Below are 22,292 nucleotides of genomic sequence, written 5' to 3'. Positions count from 1 at the left end.
GCCGCTCGTGTACTGCACAGTTACAATTTTCTCTGTAGTATTTCGCTGTATACAGCTACAAATTACATATTTTCTTAGGCAAAGATAACGCAAACGTTGTCAATTTTAATCAAAAGGCTAGAAAAACCAACCGTGCACTGTAGCTTTATGCAAATTGTATGGTATTCGATAATTACACGTGTAAACAGGAACCTACCTTTGCTAATGTACACTGTTTGGCAGATCTTTCCAGCGTAACATATAAAACTAGTACATGAAATGAAATTAAAGAACTCATCAAGTCAAATTACCTGATCGTACCGTTATTACTGAATAATAAGTCCGCAAAATATGACATGGAATGATCGGTGGGAGACGAAGCTATTTTTAGGAGGACAAGGAACTGCACGCTGGAACGGAACTGAAATGAACAACCTCAATCAAGTTAGTCTTCTTGGCGCTATTAAACGTTTCACCCGAATTTGAACAGGAAGTTGTTTTCTATTTTCTTTCTCATTCTTGCATGTATTCGGCAGTTCGCCCACTATTTTTTCGTAACTTTTAATTTTCTAGCTAACTGGAACTGTTAAGAACTACCAACCCCCCTCCCCCCTCCCCCTCTTTGAGTGAACTTTCATTCGGTCTGATTCACAATAATTTTCGAACGGTGACAAAGTGAAATTTGAAATGACATTTTATTTAGTATTTTTAAAAGCTCCTTCTTTTTTTCCCGATAGCCAGGAATGTTTTGAACGTAAAGGCTCAAGTGGCGGTGTTTTTCACGACTCTGCTTGTAGACTGACCTCACCACCAGTACCACGGACATAAAATCTGATCGGAGAGGGTCATACAGTAACTGATGGGTCTCTGAAAAGCGAAATGCAGTCACTTTGGGCGAGTAGGCTATATAGATGATGAACTCATTGTTTATAACCCCATAATCGTATCGCAAAAGTCGAGCTAGCCCGGGGCGAGCGAACACAATTTTGGGGCCACTGGCCACGCCCTTATGTTTAGCGGGAAATTGGTTGATTAGTCAAATCTCCTTAACTCCACGACCATGCACCTTTCCAAATATAGCCCTTCTAATCATCATATAGTTAGGGCCTCCCGTAAGCATTTGCAACTATTTTGATTTGTAGAAGACTGTTTAACAGTTTTCATTACCTTAATGTCTCGTAAACAACACGAGTTACATGTTCTGATCTCTCCCCGCCCCCCCCCCACCCTTCCCCCATCCATAACAAAAAATTTTCCGACCAACACTGAATTGCATGAAGGTATGTACAAAAATATGACCATCTCGAGGCAAGGTTCATCACTGTAACTTACCACATAAAAGCCTTTTCGTTGTTTGCCATCGACTGATTCTGTTCTGAATACTAAGGTTCCATAAACAACGCCACGTTTAGAAAGAGCCCGCCCTTTTCAATACAAGAAAACCCAAGTAGCAATTTCACCAACGGACATAAGCCGTAAGAAAAGGACCGTGTCAAATAGTTCATGAAATCACAAACGCCTCATGACACCTTTAATTCACTCTTTCTTCGATAAACTAATTTTTAAATTTTTAAGCATAAATGACATCAGAATGCGCGATTATGAGCATTGTAGCTTATGAAAAGAAAATTTAACACCTGATGCACATGAAAGCGTCTAAGAAGGGGACTAGGGGGAATTAGGAACATTGTGCTTACCGCTGGAAAAATATTGGCTAGTTCTTTGAATAGACTCAATTAAAGCCGTTTTTGTTCAGTAAGGAGCTGTTAGATGGGGGGAAAGCTACATAAAGTAGATCGCATCAGAATACGGCATAGGACTAGGCTCTCAAAATCGATAAGCTGAATGCAAGACCAATTATTATGTAAAACAGAGAAAAATTCCTTGAGGGAAAAAAATTATGGCTAGGGAAAAGACCCGAAGGTGGAAAGTTAGGATGGTAGCTTCTTTTCAGGTAATCGATCATTTACGTTAACTTCCGCTATCCGACGGGCATATCGGAAAGACTGAATGGATGGGAGTATAACAAATTCAAGAAAAAACAAATTTGTGATTTTTCCACAACTTAATAAAATAACTAAAATTGTGTACTACTCGGTTATACAAGATTTTTGTTTTCAATTTCAGATTTTTACGATGGGGCATTAGCCCCCGTACTCACTAGACACTACTGTACAATCATCGTGTTAAAATCAGTGAAATACTCCAAAACAATTTGGATTCCTACCCTTATACCTTTATTGAAAATTAAAGTTGGGAAGTTTGTTGTTTTCTAAAAGTAGTTTGAACAGCCGAACGACATTTTTTTACACGGAGTGGGGAAGGCAAAGCTTCACTTATCTCTTCTAAGGTAGAAAGTGTCAGCAAAACGTGAGAGTCGTCCTTGAGGGTAAAGTGTCTAACCTAATTTTCTCACCGATTGCAAGTGTCATTTCACCCACGCATAATTTGTTAACAGAATTAGCAAATGTAGTGGGGAAACGTTGCGAGAGAACTGAGTAAGATGTTAGGGTAAGTTTTGGAAATTTTCCGCACACCTGGAAAGTCCTGGCTACGCTCCTGATAGAGACTTTTGCTGGAGAGAAATTGAAACATGTTCGCTAATATAGTGACGACCAGAAAGGACAAGCCATAGGATAGTTCCAGAAAACCACCCATTAAAATAGATCACGAAGTTGTCGCGGCGGAGGATGAACTTGAAGGCATCTGATGAAGTGCAATTTTTCAAGGGAGCCCAGACAAGATTATGTACGATGGGCACAGCTTGTTTGATCGGGAAAATTTAGAGAAGCTCGAGGCAAATCGCTAGACAACACATGCTAGAACTGAAATAAAAATCTTTTGCGCCTTTGAACTCTGTCCCTAAGGGTGAAGGAGAAAGTTTCCCTTTATCAATGCATTAACCGACTTGATTATGAATGTCTCCTTATGTTGGACGTCTTACTAACAAGCACATTACCACTACTTGCCCTCAGAGGTGTTTTTCAGTTGACGAGCAGAGAAAATTAGGTTTTGACTGTTTGAAATTCTGGATGCCAGAGTGAAGACGCCTTTTGTATGATGACGTCATCGTCCTACAGTAAAAAGCGTTCGTTTTTTACCACTGATATTACGTCAATCGGTACACTTATGTTGTCGAAAGGTCCGTGAGCATGGTAAATGATTTTACCTTAAACTGCAGACACATCTTCAATCACTCCTTATTGTTCGCGATATCGGATAAACACTCTGGTCTCTAACTGAATTTTCTTTGCTGTTTACTTTATTTTGAATTAGGACTGTCTTGTGTTGTCCATGCATTGTCTAGCGATTTTAAGCTTTTTCAAGGAAACAAAAATCTGGAATTGTCCCTAGGGTGAGGCATTTGCGCACAGTTTTAAAGCCCTTCGGTGGGGTGACTGTGGTTTTTGTTGTCCCGGGCTCATCCCTCATTCTTCTTAACCCCTTCCAAACCAATTTTTCTGTTTATCAAGAATCTCCTCAAAACGGGCTTCGTGATTGAGACAAAATACCTGAAAATTGTACAGGGAACCGTTGTTAACGGTGTACAAGGTAGAATGAGTCTATTTATTACTTAGCCAACGCCCAATTTTTAAAACCGGAAGTAATGATGTTTATTTCAAGGGCTCATGTCTCATGAGTTTTGAGTGAATCTTCAAACGCTGTATATACATGTAGCTGGAACTATCATCGCATCGATCCTCGCTCACTAATAATGATAACTTATATCAACTTCCATTATTTATTGCCTGGCTAAGATTTTCACGGATTCTTCAGTTCAGTTGTTTGAAACCAGGCGGTTTCACGTGAGTTGTAACGCCAGGCAAGGAACGTGACGACCCGCGATATGCGTGGGAAAATATTACTTTTTTTCGATCAAGGTGGAAACTGGCAACTTTGTCGTCGAGTAAGGTAATACATCTCAATTTTCATTACTATGGTTAATTTTAAAAGCTCCGGTTTCGGTAAAGGAACCGGAGGAAAATCAGGAAAATTCCTGTTCGACTGTGATGGTTGAATTTTGTTTACGCGTCATAGCATAAACATAACAAATTTATTTTCCTTTTCCTTATACAATCTGCCTTTTTTTATACTGTTTTTCACAGCAGAGTTATCGATTATATTACAGAGACTAATTTTATTACACAGATCACTCAGATTTAATGACAGAAACTCTATTATCGATTGTAATTTTGGCAACACCTGGCGAGTATTCGGTGTACAGATTATTGACAAAGTCGCTAGAACAGTCTTCCATTCATTGCTTTTGTTTCTGCTCCGTTAAATTTGCCCAATTTTTTTATTAATGAACTCGATTTAGCTACAAACAGTGAGTATTCAGGCGGATTGGCAAGCTTCAATGCGATGTGGCAAAAGAGATATACGCCTTTAAAATTCTGTTAATTTTGCGGGTGTAAAAAATTCAAAAAGTATACCCACCAAAAGTTTAATCGATCGTTGCGAAAACGTTATCAATTTCGAAGTAGTTTCTAAAAATACAATAAAGAGGGATTGTTCTTTCAATCTGTATTGGCAAAGGAAGATTAGCTTTGAAGACAGGGTTGTAGTCGAAGGCTCAAAAGCAGCTTCTATTAACCAATATGGCGCCGGTCCGAGGCACCCAAAAACCGGCCATGTCGATAATTTCCGAAGTAGGAGGAATTAGAACCTAAAGTTACCTATTCCTTATTAAAGACCTCAAATCAAGTCTACATGCCAATTTTTAGCCAATTCGGTGAGATAGTGTGGCAGCGCCTTTTTAATATAGCTCAAATCTTACAGACAACTGCTCTTAAACATCTTTCCACCTCAAAACGGAAGCACATTGAAAGTTCTGACCCTAGGAGTCATAAAACGGTATCGCTATATAGCTGTGAATTTCTTCCCAACAGCTTGCGCTCTCATTGGTTACTTCGAAATCACATGACGTCTAACATTGAAACTCGAATCTCAATGTTTTCCTTAGCTCCTTCCCGGGAAACAGTGTGATTGTCGGGAAACAAAATTAACTGTTTTCCTCGGGACCGGTCATCAAGTGTTTTTGGGTTGTGTAGCCTTTCCTTCCAAGACCGTGAATTCTCCTAGTCTTATTCAATCGCAGCTGGCACTAACGTTTGCAGCGCTTTCTGTTACCGACTCTGATTACCTTGACATTGCGTAATGAATCGCTTTTCCACTGTGCCTTTGATTCCTTGAAGAAAACTGCTCCACGCGCGCACACTTCCAGCAATGGGCCAAGTACAGTTGTGAGCTGCATTCCACATGTGATCGGCAGTAGCAGGCACGTCCCAAAAGCTGACTTGATGTAATGTACCAGCAAAAGCAGTCGATAAAGAAGATGATGGTTTTCCAGCGAGGAACTCCTGGCCAAGAACCATCCATCCCCCTCCAGTGATGGTATCACCTGGATTTTTACAGTAAAATTGAACTCGTGAAAGTAAATTCAATTTTGGTCGTTGATTTCAAAGTTATCATGGACCGTTTGCAGTACAGTCCATGCTATCGATTTAGTGATAAGCTCTTAAAATGCTATTGCTTTGTTCAGAATACTATCTGATTGCTCTTTTATGGTAAAGTTTGGCTACAATAGATGAATGCAGTGAAAGGATTTCAAATTTTCAAACTTGTGCCCCGATGACAGCTGCTGTTGAGAAGTCAGTAAAATCTCACCTTTGAGAATGTTCCTGGCCCTTTTTATTTCAGGGCCATTAATGTACAAGGACACGTCTCCTGTCGTTCCGCTCCAAACTACGCCCACGTAGTTCCAATTATTGTCCGGTAATTTGAAATCAGCTGCCACAACTTCAGTTTTAATCGTCAGCTTAACCTGTGACTCAGTGAATGAGAGAATTATTACGTCTTGTGGTACACCAGGCACACTGTAGCTAAAGAGTGTTCCTGAGCTGTGCCCGGAGTCTGCTCGGACAAACAGGGCGATGGTAAAAAACCTCATTGTAGGGATGCTTTCACCGTCTGATAATATAACCATGTCGTTTGCAGTATGGCGCTTGAAAATCAAATCAAAATTGCTGCCAAGGACTGAGAAAGGAATGTAAGAGGTTTAGTTTATATTAAGATATTCCTTTGAAGTGTCGCTTTATTACATTCTGTAAACGTAACACAACGATTTATAGCTTGGAATGGATCTTCTCGATGACACATTTTTATGCAATTCATCGAGGTGGAGTTATCGCAGGTCTTAACCATATTTGAATTAAAAATATTCTGTAAATTTAAAACTATTGATCAGCTGGCGTTTTTATCACCACAAAATTAGAGAGAGAGAGAGCGGTGCATAAAAGTTAAGCGGTAGCAGTTTCTCTACCATTAATAGGCACAATTTTGATCGTCATTACTATAATCAGCACACGGCTAACATCAACATGGTCTGTTTGACGTTGCATTACATAGGTCATTTCAACGCCTCGATTAAGTTGAGGAATAGACCATTTCCGATTTCCAAACAATCTCATTTTCAAAAGAGCTGAAAGAGAGAGTTGAGACTAAGTGAAAAAAAATTCTTGTAAAAGTGAGTTTTATTTGCTGGTAATTAAAATTCATTTTCAAATCGATAGCTTCGCACTAAGCCTTGCTTTAAAACAGAGGTTTGGGCCAACTCGAAAATCGCCTAAGGCATATCGTTACTCACATATGTCACAGTGATCTCCTGTGTGAGATGGGTAACACTTGCATTCATATTCGTTTACCAAATCAAGGCAAAAGGAGTTGGCCATGCAGGGCTCCGATGCACAATCGTCAATGTTCACATCACAGGTGCTTCCCGTAAAACCTGTTTTACATAAACAAGAGACGCTTCCCGTGGCGTTGTCAGTGTGACACGTTCCGCCATTCTGACATGGTGATGATAAGCAGGGGTCAGTAAAGTTTTCGCAGTTTACTCCTGCAAACTGATCCGGGCACCTACATATGTACCCAGGCCTTTCAACTACGCATGTCCCATTGTTTTGACACGGAGAGGAGTCACATTTGTTGATCTCTGTTTCGCAGAAAGTTCCGTTGTAATCTTCAGCACACAGGCAAGAGTAACCCAATGTGTTGTCAACACACGTTGCGTTATTTTGACAGGAGTTATTCACACAATCATCTATTTTCTGCTCACAGTACCTCCCCGTAAACTCGGCGGAGCAAGAACAAGTGAAATTGTTGACGACATCATGACATGTTGCATTGTTGAAACAGGGTTTTGCTGAACATTCGTCAATTTCAAACTCGCAGTACTCGCCGAAGTAACCACTGTTGCATTTACAGTTAAAGCCTGTATGTGAGAACGATAAAAAAAAAAACACCTTAAGTGTGTTACTGTTTATGACGATGGCTCCGTAAAGTAATATGTGAGACAACTATATACACCAGTGTACATAGTTCCGAGTCTTGTCGCACTTTAACAATTTCGGCTTATGCACATGCGCCAAAACCAACATGAAACTTATTTACATCTAATTCGCGGAAAATTATACTTTCAGTTTCTCCATATCTCATGTTACGCCAATTCCATGCAAATTGGCGAGAAACCGGTTCAAAAATAATTTAGTAACCAAAACACGTCGTTTCGCTGCTAAAATGCCTTCGCCAAAGCCTTAATGAAATTATCATTTACATTTTCTTGGCGCAAAAGTTTAAATCTTAGCAGCAACGCAGTTCGTCAAGTTCCGTTGAGGCTGGTGTCCATGTAATCGTCCTAGTCGTGGCGATCACAAGAGTCGTCTCAAAATGTGTTCAGGCGATCAAGGCCATCACATGGAAACGCTTCCAATGAATGCGATACGATCCTGGCGACAGGCCCTTTGCAGCTAAACAGTCGCGCGAGACAAAAACGCCTTGCCAGAAAGTATAGGACGCAATAGGGCAAGAAAGAAAACAGGATTGCATCATTTAAAATGCGACTCTCCTTTCTTTCCAGTGGATCCCACTGCGCCTTTTCTCTCTTGCAAGGTGTTTTTGTACCAGGTGACTGTTAAGCTGCCAAGTGCCAGTTAGAGCGATCGAGCTGCTAAGGGCCCATTGGGACGATCGAAATAGTCTGAATAGAACTAAGTCTTCATATAGACTGAAATCGAGGCGACAAGACGATATGAACGATTGCATAGAATCCAGGCTTTACTATGACTTTTACCTGTGAATAGATTAACACAAACTCCATTCTGAGTGCAGTTTGCCTCCCCACAGTAATCAATGCGACTCTCGCAATGGAGCCCAGTAAAACCACTTGGACAGGAACATGTGTAGTTTGCTATCAGGTCTATGCAAGTGGCGTTGTTTAAACACGGCATTAATTTACAGTCATCAATGTTTATTTCGCACTCGTCTCCAGCAAAGCCTGCTTGGCAGGTGCATTTAAAAGCGTTTACCTGAGGTGAAATAAAGGAATCTATAAGTAAAAGACGTATTCATATCGTTGCTATGAATTATAGTCGTCAAACCCGAATACGTTTGACAACTGTGCATTCTGTCCTTTTAACTACATATTAGTTTTATTTATATGATCGTCATAGCAATACCATCTCTGTAAATGGAACTGCTATTATATTTGGTGGTGGTGGTGTTGTACTAAGCTAAACCCGACAAGAAATCCAATTTTGTTGCCGCTATACTAAGAGGCTTTGCTATGCATTATATCAAAATCTATAGCTTAGAGGTTCTCGCTAAAAGAAACCGCTTGCTAGTAAGTGTCTCCAACACCCGAAAGAGAGGTGTCTAATAAGAAAATGTCAGATCTATAAAGAGACACTTTAAATTCTTGCCATCCATCAAACTTTCATGATTAGAGGTCATAGAGAAGACCTTAAAACACTTCATTTTGGTCGTCAGTCATTTGAATTCCTACCTATCTTGTGACCGTATCAAATAACAGTTTAACTTTATTGGGCCGTTTACTTTAACGTCTGCAAGTTAATGATGCGGGAGAAACGTTTATAAACACTTAACAGTGTGTTGTAGAGGGCATTTATTCGAAGAAGTACTGGCATTGCACGGTACCTGATCGTTACAAGTTCCACCATTATTACAAGGAAAGGACTCGCACTCGTCTACTTCAGATTCACAGAACCTTCCCCAGAACCCAGGAGGACACTCACAAGTGTAGCTGTTAACCCCATCCCTACAGGTGGAACCGTTAGCGCAACCGTGACCTAAACAGTCATCAATATTCCTTTCGCAGTGTATTCCACTGAAGGCATCAATGCAACTGCAAGTGTAGCCGTCGACTTTATCATTGCATGTTCCATTGTTCTGACAAGGAGAACTGAAGCATTCGTTAATGTCGACACTACAGTTCTCCCCTGTATAACCTCTCCTACAGGCACAATTAAATTCATTTATCAAATCCATACAAGTCCCATCGTTTAAGCACGGATTATGCGCACAGTCATCAATATTTAATTCACAGTTGAATCCGGTAAATCCCGCTTGGCAGGCGCATGCGTATTGATCAATGCCGTCGATACATGTTCCGCCATTTAAACATGTTGCATTCACGCATTCGTCGATGTTATACTGACATTGGTCTCCACTGAATCCATCGCGGCATTGACAAGTAAAGGAAGTGCGTCCATCAAAACAAGAGGCATTATTCAAGCACGGCGTTGATGAGCAGTAGTCGATGTCTAAACTACAGGTATTTCCTGTGTACCCCGGAGGGCAAACGCAGGTGAAATTATTGATGCCATCGTGACATGTACCTTTGTTTGAACAAGGATTTGAGGCGCATTCATCAACGTTGTTTTCGCAGTGGAGGCCATCGAAACCATCTTTGCATTCACACTGATGAGTGTTAATCATATCCACACACCTAACGAGATGGAAGTAACAGCGCCTTAGCTTTATAGTTTGGTAGCGTTCTTTGAAAAGTCTGCGTTTTTTCTCCTTTTCTCTACTTTCTTTCTTTACTTAATTTACTAGTTAATTTACTGCCTCTGATTAGAAATTACTTAAAATCAGTTGGAGACCGTTAAATCAGATGTAGTAATGAGGTAAGATATACTGCTCTTCTGGAGTTCTTGGAATACTGGAAGCAAGAAATGTGTCTTTTATTTTTCGATAAAATCTAATAAAAAAAACCAACACTTCCAAATTCCAATTCAGCCAGGAATCAGGTAGACGAAGAACCACTTGGTGGATGTGCTACCTCCAAATCATTATTTATTTATTTAATTTATTCATCTGATATATGGTAGGTTGACTGATAACGACACTTTTGAATAATGCAGATTGTCTTTGGAAAGTTATTTAGAACCAATTTCAATAACAAAATTCAACTTTAAAGTAAATAAATACAAACCTAGCTTGGTTCCTGCAAGGACTGGACGCGCATTCGTCAATGTTCACCTCGCATTTTTTTCCTGTGAAACCGTTCGGGCATACGCAATAAAACTCATTGATCTGGTCAATACATGTTGCATTGTTCTTACAGTCTACATTGTGACATTCATCAATATTATGCTGACAGTTGGTTCCATTAAATCCTGCAGGGCAGATGCAGTGGTATGTTCCAACTCCATCCACACACTTGCCTTCGTTCTGACAAGGGTCAGATGCACAGTCATTGATATTTTCCTCGCAATCGTTTCCTTGGTAGCCTGCGATATAATACACGTTGTTAATATCACACTTCATCGTTATATTATATTACTCACTTAGTCTTACCTGTTGCGCAGAGGCAGGTGTAGTTGTTTATTCCATCACTACAAGTTGCTCCATTTATACACGGTGATAACTCGCATTCGTCCACGTCTGTTTCGCACAACTTTCCAGTAAACCCTGGTCTGCATTGACAGTTATATTCTCCTGGATAATTGCTGCACGAAGCATTATTGGAACAAGGGGATGTCATACACTCATCAACATCATCTTCACAATTAGATCCCTGGTACCCTTGTTTGCATGTGCAGGTGTAATTGTTGACCAGGTCATGGCAGGTGCCGTTATTGAAACAAGGCTGGTCCTGACAATCGTCAATGTTGGTCTCACATTGTTTACCAGTGTAGCCAGGTTGGCAGGAGCACAGAAAGTCAGCAATAAGGTCTGTGCAGTTAGAGTTGCCTTGACATGGATTGGATTCGCATTCGTTAATTTCTGGAGAGTAAAAAGGAGAGATAAAATAAGTATTCTTGCCCATGCAAACTTTCGTGTTACCTTACGTTTTCATGCGATCAGCAGTCGTTTTCAGAAGCTATACTTAATCGAGCCTGGTAGCCCTTCAATGGAACAGCTAACTTAGTGTCGATAGGTGCTCTGTACCTCTCACCTATGCAATCTTGAGAATTTTTTGATCCTGGCATGACAGTTGCAGTTGTTCCTGGGCATGGAACGCAGATACGGCTCTCGTTGTGGGGCTGAAAGGAGCGCCGGTTGCATAAAGTACAAGGAGCCAGTCCAGTAGGAGAGAAAGAACCCGGAGGACAGGGGACTGGAGGAAAGACCAACAAAAAATACAAGTAAGCCAAACTTTTATTTAGTACTTGTGGTGAATCTATTTGCCCATATCATAAATTATTTAGCTTTCCAAATAAATAGCTGATAATTCCTTGTCTACAGTATGTCCACAAGTAGTAGATAAAATATGAGCAGGAGATCTGTATTGGGCGTTTACGGCCAGCCATTGTTAAAACCCATGCACGCTAGCTTACCGTGTTCTGTGGTCTGGCTCCGTTTTTTTTATTCTGGATCTCATTCTGAGCCATTGCTGAAGACTCTCAGACTCCTAAAATTCTCTGATATAATTCATCTTGAAATTCTCTCTTTTGTTTATCAGTGGTACCATAAACTAAGTCCTTCTTGGTTTGTTAATTATTTTAACCCGGTGTCTTCAATTCATTCATATAATACACGTCAATCAAAGAGTGATAATCTCTTTGTTAAATCTGTTCATACCACTCAATACGGCATTCGTTCTCTCAGTTACACTGGCCCAAAACTTTGGAATTCTTTATCTATTGATGTTAAGAAAATCAAGCCGTTTTCCAGTTTTCGTCAATATATCAAGAATTCTGTGATTGATGGTTTTAATACTATTATTGATTCCTAATAATTTACGATTGTATTATCTTAACTACTATTTAATTAATGAAGTAATACTTTTTTCTCAAACAGCTATTTTGTATCTATATTCCTTCTACTCATATTCTCGTTTGGGTCACCTACTCGGTTAGTTCCACGAACTATTTAGGTATCCCAAACTCTGCACAATGAACCTACAATTGAAATTCTCTTTCCCTTCACAATCTCTTGATTTTATATTTTAAAGTACTAATTTGTATTAATTATAATTATTCTGTGTGAGTTTAAATAAAAATTGATTTGACTTGACTTTCAAAAGTTGGATGGCGCTATCCACCGGATAAATCGATATCCAATGAATAAGTATTACGAAGCATAATTGGTTATCCACTAGATAGTGATTTATCCAGTGGATATCACTATCCACCTTTTGAACAACTGGGGCCTGGAAAATAGGTTAATAGATAATTCTTGAAATTCGATTGGGATAGTCATTTTAATGAAAACTTAACTCTATAAATGCACTTATGTACATTCAGAGGTTTTGTCTGTGCATTTTATTTGTTCATAAAATGCAAACTGTCATTTTTACCTGCACATTGCATAGAACTGTTTGATCCCTCCTCTGGAGTTGTTGTGTTAACACCACATTTTATGCAGAGACGCTGTCCCTCTGTTTCTTGATAAAACCCCTTTTCACACTGGATACAAAGCTCTAATCCGGTGGGTGAATATGACCCAGGCTTACACAGCGCTATTTTGTGTAGGAGAAATAGAAAGTGGTTATTTTTTTTGTACGTAATATAGTTTCGTGAATAGCCTGTTGAAGATATATCAATGTTGATGAGTCTTAAGCCTTAACTAGGTATAGTAATATAGTCATATATACAACTGCACAAAGCATTATCTTATACAAGCTTTCAGCTTAACAGTACCTTGAGTATATAGTTAGGTGGGTAATAGCAGTGGAAAACAGAATAGAAGATAATAGAATACGTATAGGCTTAACAAGCTACCTGTAGACATCAAAAGCACTAATCAGTCACTATCTAGTTTTAAGAAAAGGATTTTAGACATTTACACTCGCAATTAATACTATTATGTTATGTCCTCCCAGTTGGTGAGGTATAGGGTGATACGTAGGTAGTCTGTTTATGGGGAGGGGGTAAGCAGTGGTTACGGTTGGGGGGAGGGGGTTCTGTTATTTATGTTTTTTTATAATTATTTATTATTTTTTTATTTTATTTGGTTCTTGGGGCAAGATATCAACTGGGACATTGTCCTGCTTCCTGCTGCAGTTGCAATATTATCTATTTTATTTTACTTTATTTTCTTTTATCTAACGAATTTTATATTTTAATCTACATATTACTTGATCGCATGCAACAAAGTCAATAAAGTAAAGTTAAGCATTAGTACTGAAACAGTGCGCTTTTACCTGTACAATTGGATCGATCGTCAGATCTTGTTTCTTCCGTTGAGGTTCTCGGTGGACATGGCACACATGCTTCTTGTGACTCTTCCTCTTGATATGATCCAACAGGGCAGTCTTCACATGTACCAAGAGTTTTGTTTAGGTATGTTCCTGGTGAACAGCTTACTGAGCAATGCAAAATATATCATAATGAGGAATGAACAAAAGAATATATAAACTAATATTGGTGGCGATGCTGCTGCTGCTATTGGTGTTGCTGGTGCTGATGATGATGGCGATAATGGTAATACAGATAGTGCTTCTCGAGTCTTAAGTGCATGAGAATGAATTATATTTGGCTTGCTGGAATTGGTTTTCACGAAGGATTTTGCAAAGGCCACCTAAAGCCACGTGAGGACAACTCCTCTACTTGTCTCAGTGTTCCCGTTTTTCACGTTCTACTTCAGTTGTACTTCGATGAAGTGTTTTCCTTTGTACGCAGTTTGCTTAGAACAGCATTAGACCTTTAATTTTAATGAAATATTGACAGCAAAATGCAGAGACAATATCATAAACACAAGTCAATGTCAAAGCCCCTTAATTTCCACTGCTTTACGTGTATGTGTATGATAATAATAAATAAATTACCACAGACTCCATCTCTAAAGGATTGTCCTTTGGCACAAAATATCACAGGTTCTGAGAAGTTCAGCGACTGCTCATCAGGAACAAACACCGTGCCGTTTATGGTCAGATTGAGGACACCAATCTCAACTGCTCTCCTGATTTCACTGCTTAAGTTTTTGGCGAACTCCACGCCTGCCAAACCTGCTTCGATCTTGCTTTGTTTGCCGTCATCTACTCCGGTACTGTTGTCAAGGATTACTGCGAAAGGTGAATTGTTACATGACAAGCTACTAGTGGCAAAAGCTCGTTGTAACAAACGAAGGGCCTACAAGAATGCATTAATTTCATCCCAAAAGAACGATGGAGGTCCCTCAAAAGATTTATCCGTCATAAGTATCGGAGTTGAATTTTTTAAAAATAAATCTTCGCGGATCTTTTTGCAAAATTGCAGTAGCTACTGCCTGTATGCCAGCAATTGTTAAGTGAAATTGTTGTAATCTTTATCACTGGAATCTTACTTTCAGCTATTGGCCAACTTCATCCATATTTATTTATTCAAAGGCGGTGTTAAGCAAGATTTACTGTTCTTCGAGAATGGCAGGGAAAGTAGCTCCGGAAGTAAATGTGGGTTTTGAATTCGAGTGTATAACTTATTGCACAAATGCCATCTGAGACTGAGATCAAATGAAACTTGTTACGTCCTACTCATCCATCGAAACAAACTGTCTCCTGTTCAGTTTCACCATTTTAATCACTATTATGGCAAGAAATTACTCCTGTACATTTAATCTAGAAAGGCGTATGTGATAAAAAGCCTCAAGGAGTGGACTTTCCATTGTACTTCCTAAATGGAATTGGTTTGAGTTTCCCGGAGATTTTCAGTACCTTATGAGATGACATATTAGAACCGCATGACTAATTGTAAGACACAATAACCCAATATGAAGCCCTGAGACTAGGCCGGGGGGGAGGGGTTATGAAACATTAAACGTCTGTAGAGGACGTTTTTGGGTGTGACCTAGGCTGTACACAACTTACCAACAATGTCAAGATGGACTTTTGTCCGAATGCGATCACCAACACCATCTGAAGAATGAAAAAATCACCTCAAAATAAACACACTTTGTAAATATCGCTTTGTGACAGTCTTTTAACAGTTTAAATATTTTGCACAAGGTCAGGGCTTTTTATCGATTTTCAGCTGTCACTATACCCAAATTGCTTCGCGAAGGATCGAGAGACGCTAAACTTAGGGGACCCGAGAGTCGTATTTCGTCAACTATATTTCTGAGGTCCAGAAGAACTTTTTCCTTGAGTAACAGGTGCTATTACTCTAAGTATCTCCGGGTAAATGTTTATCACTGAGTGAAAAAGAACCCTGTTTTGGAAAACTAGCTCTAAAAATCTACCGAGTTACACTATGACTGATTGTCTTCGATCTCGCGTCAATCATCCTCCCAAGAAGAACACAGTCAACTCAGTTTCACCGCAAGAAAGAGTTCATTGGCTTATGCCTCAGCTACTTGCTGGAAGTACCGCTGTGATACTCAACCAATGTTACACCAACCTGATGAACGTCTTTTCCGTCTTGCGCTCGTATTCTCATCGCATGTTACCACTACGTTCTCAGCCGTGCAACGATCTCTGAGCACAGGGTCTTGGCACATCACTCGAAAAAGGGACCCGTTTAAAATCCGAACAAAGTTCTCTCTTATTTTTGTCTGGGCTTCCGGTGTTCTGCAATCTCCGTCGAAATAGTACAAATCCATCGCCATTCTAGCTTCACCTGCTTGGTATACCTCTGCAGTGATTTATTGGAAATATATTAATAAAAACTTAATGACTGCTTCCTAGGGAAACAGTTAATTTTGTTTCCCGACAATCTTCCGTCACGGGAAACTTTGAGATTCGAGGCAAACAAAATTAACTGTTTCCCGAGGGACCTATCTTTAAGTGATTTGAAGAAAAACTTTTTTCGAGAACAAATTTATAAAAATAAATCTTGCGAGCAGTCAACATCCGAGGGTAACAGTGCACTATTACCCTCTGACGTCATAAATTTCAGCTATATAACAAAAGGTGTTATAGCATTTTATGTTTTTGCACAGAACCCTTACCATCTAGTAACCAATTAAAACTCTCGCTCAAATCAGTAAGTAGATGGATGTGTTTATAAGATAATTTCACCTTCTACATAACTGGCAAATGACGAATACGAAGGGTATCTTTCTTCAAGATAATTGGTCAAGTCAAATTATGTGACATAAATCATATATGAACCGCCTATTTTGAATTAAATGAAGAAATATCAGTGTAGGTATCCATGCAATTTACCGTACGCGTCTACCGGGAGAGAAACAAACCCATCAGCCCTTGTTAGCAATACGATGTTCTACGTCGGAACTGTGGTTCCACTTACGTTAGCTGAGGGTTAATAAGTAGCCTCAGACATTCGTCTCCCTGAAAGGAACACATTTACTTGGAGTACATGAAATAAGTAACAAATTACTCGTTAAGGCTGAGTAGGATCTGAAGAATTATGGAGATCGAGGAGGGTGTTGTTATCCGAACATAATTACGTAGGGCCGATACCCTCTTTAGTAATACGCTGGTCTATGTTAATTGTGGTTTAATTTCACATTTTATTGCCCTTAGTTCTTAGGAAGGGAAATTCATGATAATGGGTTTGAAACAAAAAAAAAATTAACCAAGAATAAAATTACACCCAACATATACACAAGTTATAAAACAGCACTTTTCTATTTACTTGAGCAATCTGGCCACCGGGTTGAAGGAGACCATGCCCCTGATGCTCCACATACCCATGTTACAAATGGAGGCAGTGCTTGAGCGAAATCCCATTTGCTGTTACACGAGGGAGTGCAAAATCTTCCGAATGCCCAGTCATCACAAGCCTTTGCCCCGTTCTTGGGAGGTGGCAGATCAATACAATCTTTCGCTGTATCAAGGCAGATTATAACAAACTTAGTACAGATCGATATCAAATCAACCATGTGCCTCTCTTTAAATTTAATTGTATTCTTCGGTATTAAAATAGGGACCCTAAAGATTAAGTTGATCTACGTTGACCCATCCTTAATTCTTGGCAATGTTTGCTTCCCCGAACAGATATTTTACAGAAAACAATCGTTGAGTGCCTCTGTATTCCATTTTAAGCTAATTGTGGCTGCATGTGCGATTTTGTGAGTTTGCATATTGGCAAACCAGCATGATAGGAGTATGTTTCATTTGAAACACAAATTAACGGAGGACTGCTGTATGCATGTTGCCAGGGCTCTCATTTTACTTTATGCTCCCCAAATTTCTTGCAAAACTAGCATAGCTTAGCATAGGATTACCTTATGAGATGAACGTTAGTGTCATGAAAATGGATTAGAAAGCAATTGGGGGCTGTGAAAGTGTGTGAAAGTGACAAATTGGTCCGAAAATGGGTAATAATTATAGACTGAATGTCTGGCTTTTTTTATAGTGTAAGGTTTTGTGCTATCAGGTACCTGTATCTGGAATTTGGTGTGTCCTTTATTTGTCATTCGTCTCTTGAGAACACCTGTTCAGGTATGAGTAGGGTAGGACAGGTCATGCATTTTATAGTTGGTTGTCAAGAGGCAAGCTGCACACCTCCAATCGAATTTTCCAGTGGTATCCCCTGCCCCCGGGTGATAACGTCACTTACTAACTACTTACGTTTTAACCTGATTGTAAACTGGCAAACGGCAGGATTGTTATTTGGATTATTATCAAACGCCGTACAATGCACGTTCCAGGTTCCCCAGTAAAACTCTGCGTTACTCTGATGGCTGCATCTAATGACCAAAGGATTGTTACTGTTGTCTTTAAACTGTGGGGAGATCCATGTTACAACTGTCCTCATCTTTATTGCAGTTATGTTTTGGTCTGGTGGGCAAAATACAACCTCGGGGCCTGAATTGTCTGCAAATAAAATGAATTATGGATTCAGATTCTTGTTATAAATTAAAACATGCGATTGATTTTAAAGGTTGACACTAGACATAAATGCCTAGGTCTATATGGACCCTTTCCGACGAGGGATGAAAATGTGTAAAATCTATTTAAACAAGCGTTATGTTTAGTATATATATTACTATTAATGAGTGGGTAAGATAAAGCGAATCCTGTATTTTTGACTAGCTTCTGGCTATGATTCTATTTTGCCCGCTCTTGTATTCCCGCGTTGTTCTCGAAAAAAATTCAATCTTTTACCCATACTATAAAATCGTTTATATTTTAAGAAAGTTCGGACTTGTCGACTGGAGTGTGGCATTTTTACTTCTTTATGGACTACGATTGCCTTTCGGTCCATAAAATTTTCAACCAATCCAGCCCTCTTGACCTCAGGTATGCTTCCTCATTAAGGATTATTTTCTGACCTTCCAAAAAGACTTGAAATGAGCACTCATCCTTGTTTCCACTCGCATCAGTTGCAGTGTAGGTAATGACGGTAGAGGTGTAAATCGTGTAAGGTGAAGTTACTCCAGCTGGTGATACAGTGATCTGCGGTGCCTGGTTGCTGTTGTCAATAGCGACAGGAAACGTCCAGTTTACCGATGCCGACGAATTTTCGTTGATACTGGCGTGAATATCGGAAGGGCAGCTCATGAATACGGGAGGAACAACGTCTGCGAGACAACATATGAGAAAATAGAACCCTTAATACTGTCACATCAGACAACTTGAACCAAAGTACATTCTGTCAAGCTCATGGCTAAAGGTGAGCAGGATCTAACTAAGCACCTTATTTTAGAAAAGCAACATTGTTCCATTTTCTGTTTTGCTTCAAATAGACGAAAAAGCCAAAGAAATGACGTACCTTTGCACTGCAAAGTAGAAGATACATTTTGGTTCCATTTTCCGTTCTTCCCACATTGCAACACGTTTACCCCTCCATTACTTTGGAATCCATGTCTGCATTCCAAATAACAAACAGTTCCACTGATGGGAGATGACGAGCACATGTAAGGATAAATATAGCCAAACCGCGGTACCTTTAATGAAGAACATCTAAGGACTAAGCAAAAAAAACAAAAACAAACAAAAAAACAGACAGAAAATGATATGATAACAAGAGTACCGCTACTCCTTAGACGATTCTTTATTTTTTGAGGAAGGATCATAATAATGATGATAATTGGTGATACTTTTAGGCAATAACTACAAGGAAAAAGAACAATAATGAACTATATCTTTAATGACAAAATAAAACGAAAGTGAACAAGATAATTGTAGAACAAGTTCATTTCACTCTCACCATAAAAAGATGTATCCAGGAGCTATTTATTCAGGAATGAAGACAATTTTCACCTTGAAATTTAGGAGTCAGTAAAATGGTCATACGATTATCATATTATGGCTTGTTGTCTTATTTGCTTATTATGTGTTTACCTTTGCAGGCAGGAACTGGATTATCCCAATAACCCGTGATGTGACCAGGGTTTGCTTCACATGATATATTTTGTGCACCAAGTAACTTGTATCCATCGTCACACCCAAATGTACAGGTTGATCCAAAAGTATTCTCACATTTACCCAACAAACCACCGTTCAACGGAGGGAGCAATGTTTGGCATCTCAACACTGTAATAGGATGAAAAAATTTGGTTCAGTTTTTGTTGCTGGATATGGTGTAGTGCATGTAACGTCTTTTAGTGTTTGCAAAATGTACGTATATGAAGCGGTATCCACCGGGTAAATCACCATTCAGCATATAAATATTAGGGAACCCGCGTTAGCCACTAGATAGCCTTATCGATAACTGGAGAATGACCCGAGACGTTTTCAGTAAAGCGAAATATTTGTTGCATCGTCTTTGCAGATTATGCGCAGTTTAAAGTCCCACCTACCCTCAATAAAGACGTAAAACTTGCAGATCCTAGAATTCCCAGCTTCATCGCTTACGTTGTATGTAACGGTATGCCTTCCTGTGTGGTATATATTGGTTACACCAGTAGAAAAGACATTCGGGGTAACACCCGAGTTATCAGTAGCTACAACGGCAGACCAGCTTACTGCTGTGTAGTTCTTCGCCCTGTCTGCATAGCGCTTTATATCATAGGGGCACGTTGAGCCAAACGAGGGGCTTTCCACGTCTAAAATAAAACGTTTAACAGATTAGATACCTTAAAAATTAAAGTAATAATGGCCAGTTAATTAGTTGGGGGTAATGGTATCGGGTATCGTTCAGTTGCAAGGTTATATTCCTTTGCTCAGACAAACAAATGAATTGGAGTGACCACAGAAAATGGATCTGCATATACCGTATAAATTATTTACACATTATAGTAACCTTCACAAAAGGCACTAGTGCTTTTGGACCACTGTCCATTGCTGAGACAGGATACTGCTGGCTCCCCATGCAATCTGTAGCCTCTCGGACAAGAGAAGTAACACGTTTCACCGTATTCTGGAGAGACTGTGCATGAATTTGGTGTTACTTGCCCGTCCTTTGGTGGCTCCAGGGAACTACAACGAACGACTATGAAAGAAAAAATAAAGCACCTATATTAATTTTCTATTGCTTATTTTAATTCAACGATGAAAGATTCATGTAGCACAGTCTAATCCAAATGGTATGAGTATATATCAGAAAAAAAAAACCACAAACTATTGGCGCAAGAGCCCAACGAAATTAGAAATTGCGTTCTAATACCAAGCTTTCTCATTTTGTTCTTTAATGATTTCGTTTTGTTTTCTGTAAAATGAAAGACAGTTGGTTGAGCCATTTAAAACTTAGTTTATGCTCACCTTCACAGTACGGTGGTTGCCCTGACCATGTCCCATTTGCCTGACAGACTCTCTCACTTGAACCGTTTATTTTACGATATCCAATGTCGCAATAGTAGAGGCATCTGTCACCAAAGACATTATTCATGGAACCAAACCCACAACCTGACTGGACGCTGTGAGAGGAACGAGGAAGGCGAGGGCACCTGACCACTGCACACAGATAAAACAAACGAAATGTCTCAAGGGTCAAATTCATTGACATTCAACTATGCAAGACAACAAACCATAAATGGTAGAGACAAAGAGAAGATTGGAGTTCATTCGAACAACAACAACAAGATAATGCTTTTGCGAGTGCTATTGGAAATGGTGCTGATGATGATGGTGTTGGTGGTGGTGGTGATGATGATGATGATGATTATAGTTATAATGATGATGAGATGATAATGATGATGATGATTGGAGTTGTAGTGGTGATTAGAAGCCTTAAAGAGTTATTCAAATTGATGCGAAAAACAAAGGCAAAATCATAGTCTCTTGAGAGGAATGAGAATTTTAGATTAGCGTAAAATTAGTATAACTTACATTCACACTTCGTTTCATTTCCAGTCCAGAAGCCGAAAGAGCTCTGGTGATTTTTTTCACAACTTCTTTTTGCCGAACCCCTCATGATGTGACCAGGGTGACATGTAAAGGAACACTCTGAGCCATACATGTTATCCATGATGCAATATTTGCTGCCTCCAGCTGGTGCATATAATCTGGGTTCACATCGGATCACTGAATAATAGGACGAAAACTGCTTAAAAAGGTAACGTTCCTTTGTATTTTTTCTAATACACTTAGAATAAGATAATGTTGAGAAGTTTGCGACTCGGGTTTAAGAAGGTGATATATATGCAGCGTGAGTAATCACGACGAGTTAACACAGGTCAGTTACCAATTTTTTTTAATATTATTTGGTATGCAGAATCTCGAAATTTCAAGATTTGGACATGCAGAATACTGAAATTTAAGATTTCACGTGTAGAATATTAGATTCAAGATTTTACATACAGAATAATGAATTTGTTAACTTACCAGTAATTAACTCATCGTGACTCACCATATTGCGGACCCTTTTAACTCGCTGAGGCCTTGTCACAGGAGGAAACTACCAATAGTTATAACTTAAATATTAAAATTTAACAATCTGGTGCTAAGTTTAGACTTTTCTGTTATTTATCGAACTACTTAAAACTACAGTTGCCAGATTAAGACATCTACCTGAGACGAAGACTTTAAAAGTGCATTCGCCAATATTGCCCGCTCTGTCAATGCCTCTGTAACGGATGATGTGTTCCCCGGCAGAGAATCTCTCCCCAGGTTTCTTTCCTGTTCGCGTTATGTTGGGAGCGAAGCCGGAGTTATCTGTAGCCGTTGGGGTTGCCCACGAAACTGTTGCTGACGTAGTACCCCGGTCAGCATTTTGACGCAAATGTGGAGGACAGTTTAA

The 22,292-nt window shown here is 39.4% G+C and overlaps 1 protein-coding gene across 1 annotated transcript in view; it reads right to left on the bottom strand.

Moving 5' to 3' along the window:
- The window catches only part of LOC140930733 (uncharacterized), a 37,953-nt gene that overhangs the window by 6,049 nt on the left and 9,612 nt on the right, over positions 1-22,292 (bottom strand). The window contains exons 9-31 of the mRNA XM_073380437.1: positions 22,064-22,292; positions 21,383-21,577; positions 20,816-21,007; positions 20,358-20,546; positions 19,915-20,160; positions 19,457-19,648; positions 18,885-19,082; positions 18,445-18,693; positions 17,741-17,986; positions 16,803-16,994; positions 15,603-15,836; positions 15,074-15,121; positions 14,057-14,293; positions 13,433-13,594; positions 12,587-12,748; positions 11,243-11,404; positions 10,642-11,070; positions 10,277-10,574; positions 8,977-9,787; positions 8,114-8,348; positions 6,629-7,255; positions 5,650-6,018; positions 5,126-5,383 (exon numbers count right to left, since the gene is read on the bottom strand). The exon at positions 22,064-22,292 is cut by the window's right edge and continues 20 nt beyond it. Of these exons, the coding sequence (XP_073236538.1) occupies positions 5,126-5,383; positions 5,650-6,018; positions 6,629-7,255; positions 8,114-8,348; positions 8,977-9,787; positions 10,277-10,574; positions 10,642-11,070; positions 11,243-11,404; positions 12,587-12,748; positions 13,433-13,594; positions 14,057-14,293; positions 15,074-15,121; positions 15,603-15,836; positions 16,803-16,994; positions 17,741-17,986; positions 18,445-18,693; positions 18,885-19,082; positions 19,457-19,648; positions 19,915-20,160; positions 20,358-20,546; positions 20,816-21,007; positions 21,383-21,577; positions 22,064-22,292 (6,160 nt within the window). The remainder of the gene's footprint in view (positions 1-5,125; positions 5,384-5,649; positions 6,019-6,628; positions 7,256-8,113; positions 8,349-8,976; positions 9,788-10,276; positions 10,575-10,641; positions 11,071-11,242; positions 11,405-12,586; positions 12,749-13,432; positions 13,595-14,056; positions 14,294-15,073; positions 15,122-15,602; positions 15,837-16,802; positions 16,995-17,740; positions 17,987-18,444; positions 18,694-18,884; positions 19,083-19,456; positions 19,649-19,914; positions 20,161-20,357; positions 20,547-20,815; positions 21,008-21,382; positions 21,578-22,063) is intronic.

The sequence above is a fragment of the Porites lutea genome, chromosome 3, assembly GCF_958299795.1.
Source record: "Porites lutea chromosome 3, jaPorLute2.1, whole genome shotgun sequence".
NCBI lineage: Eukaryota > Metazoa > Cnidaria > Anthozoa > Scleractinia > Poritidae > Porites > Porites lutea.
Note: the sequence above shows the minus strand (reverse complement) of the source record. Positions and strands in the feature narration are given on the sequence as shown.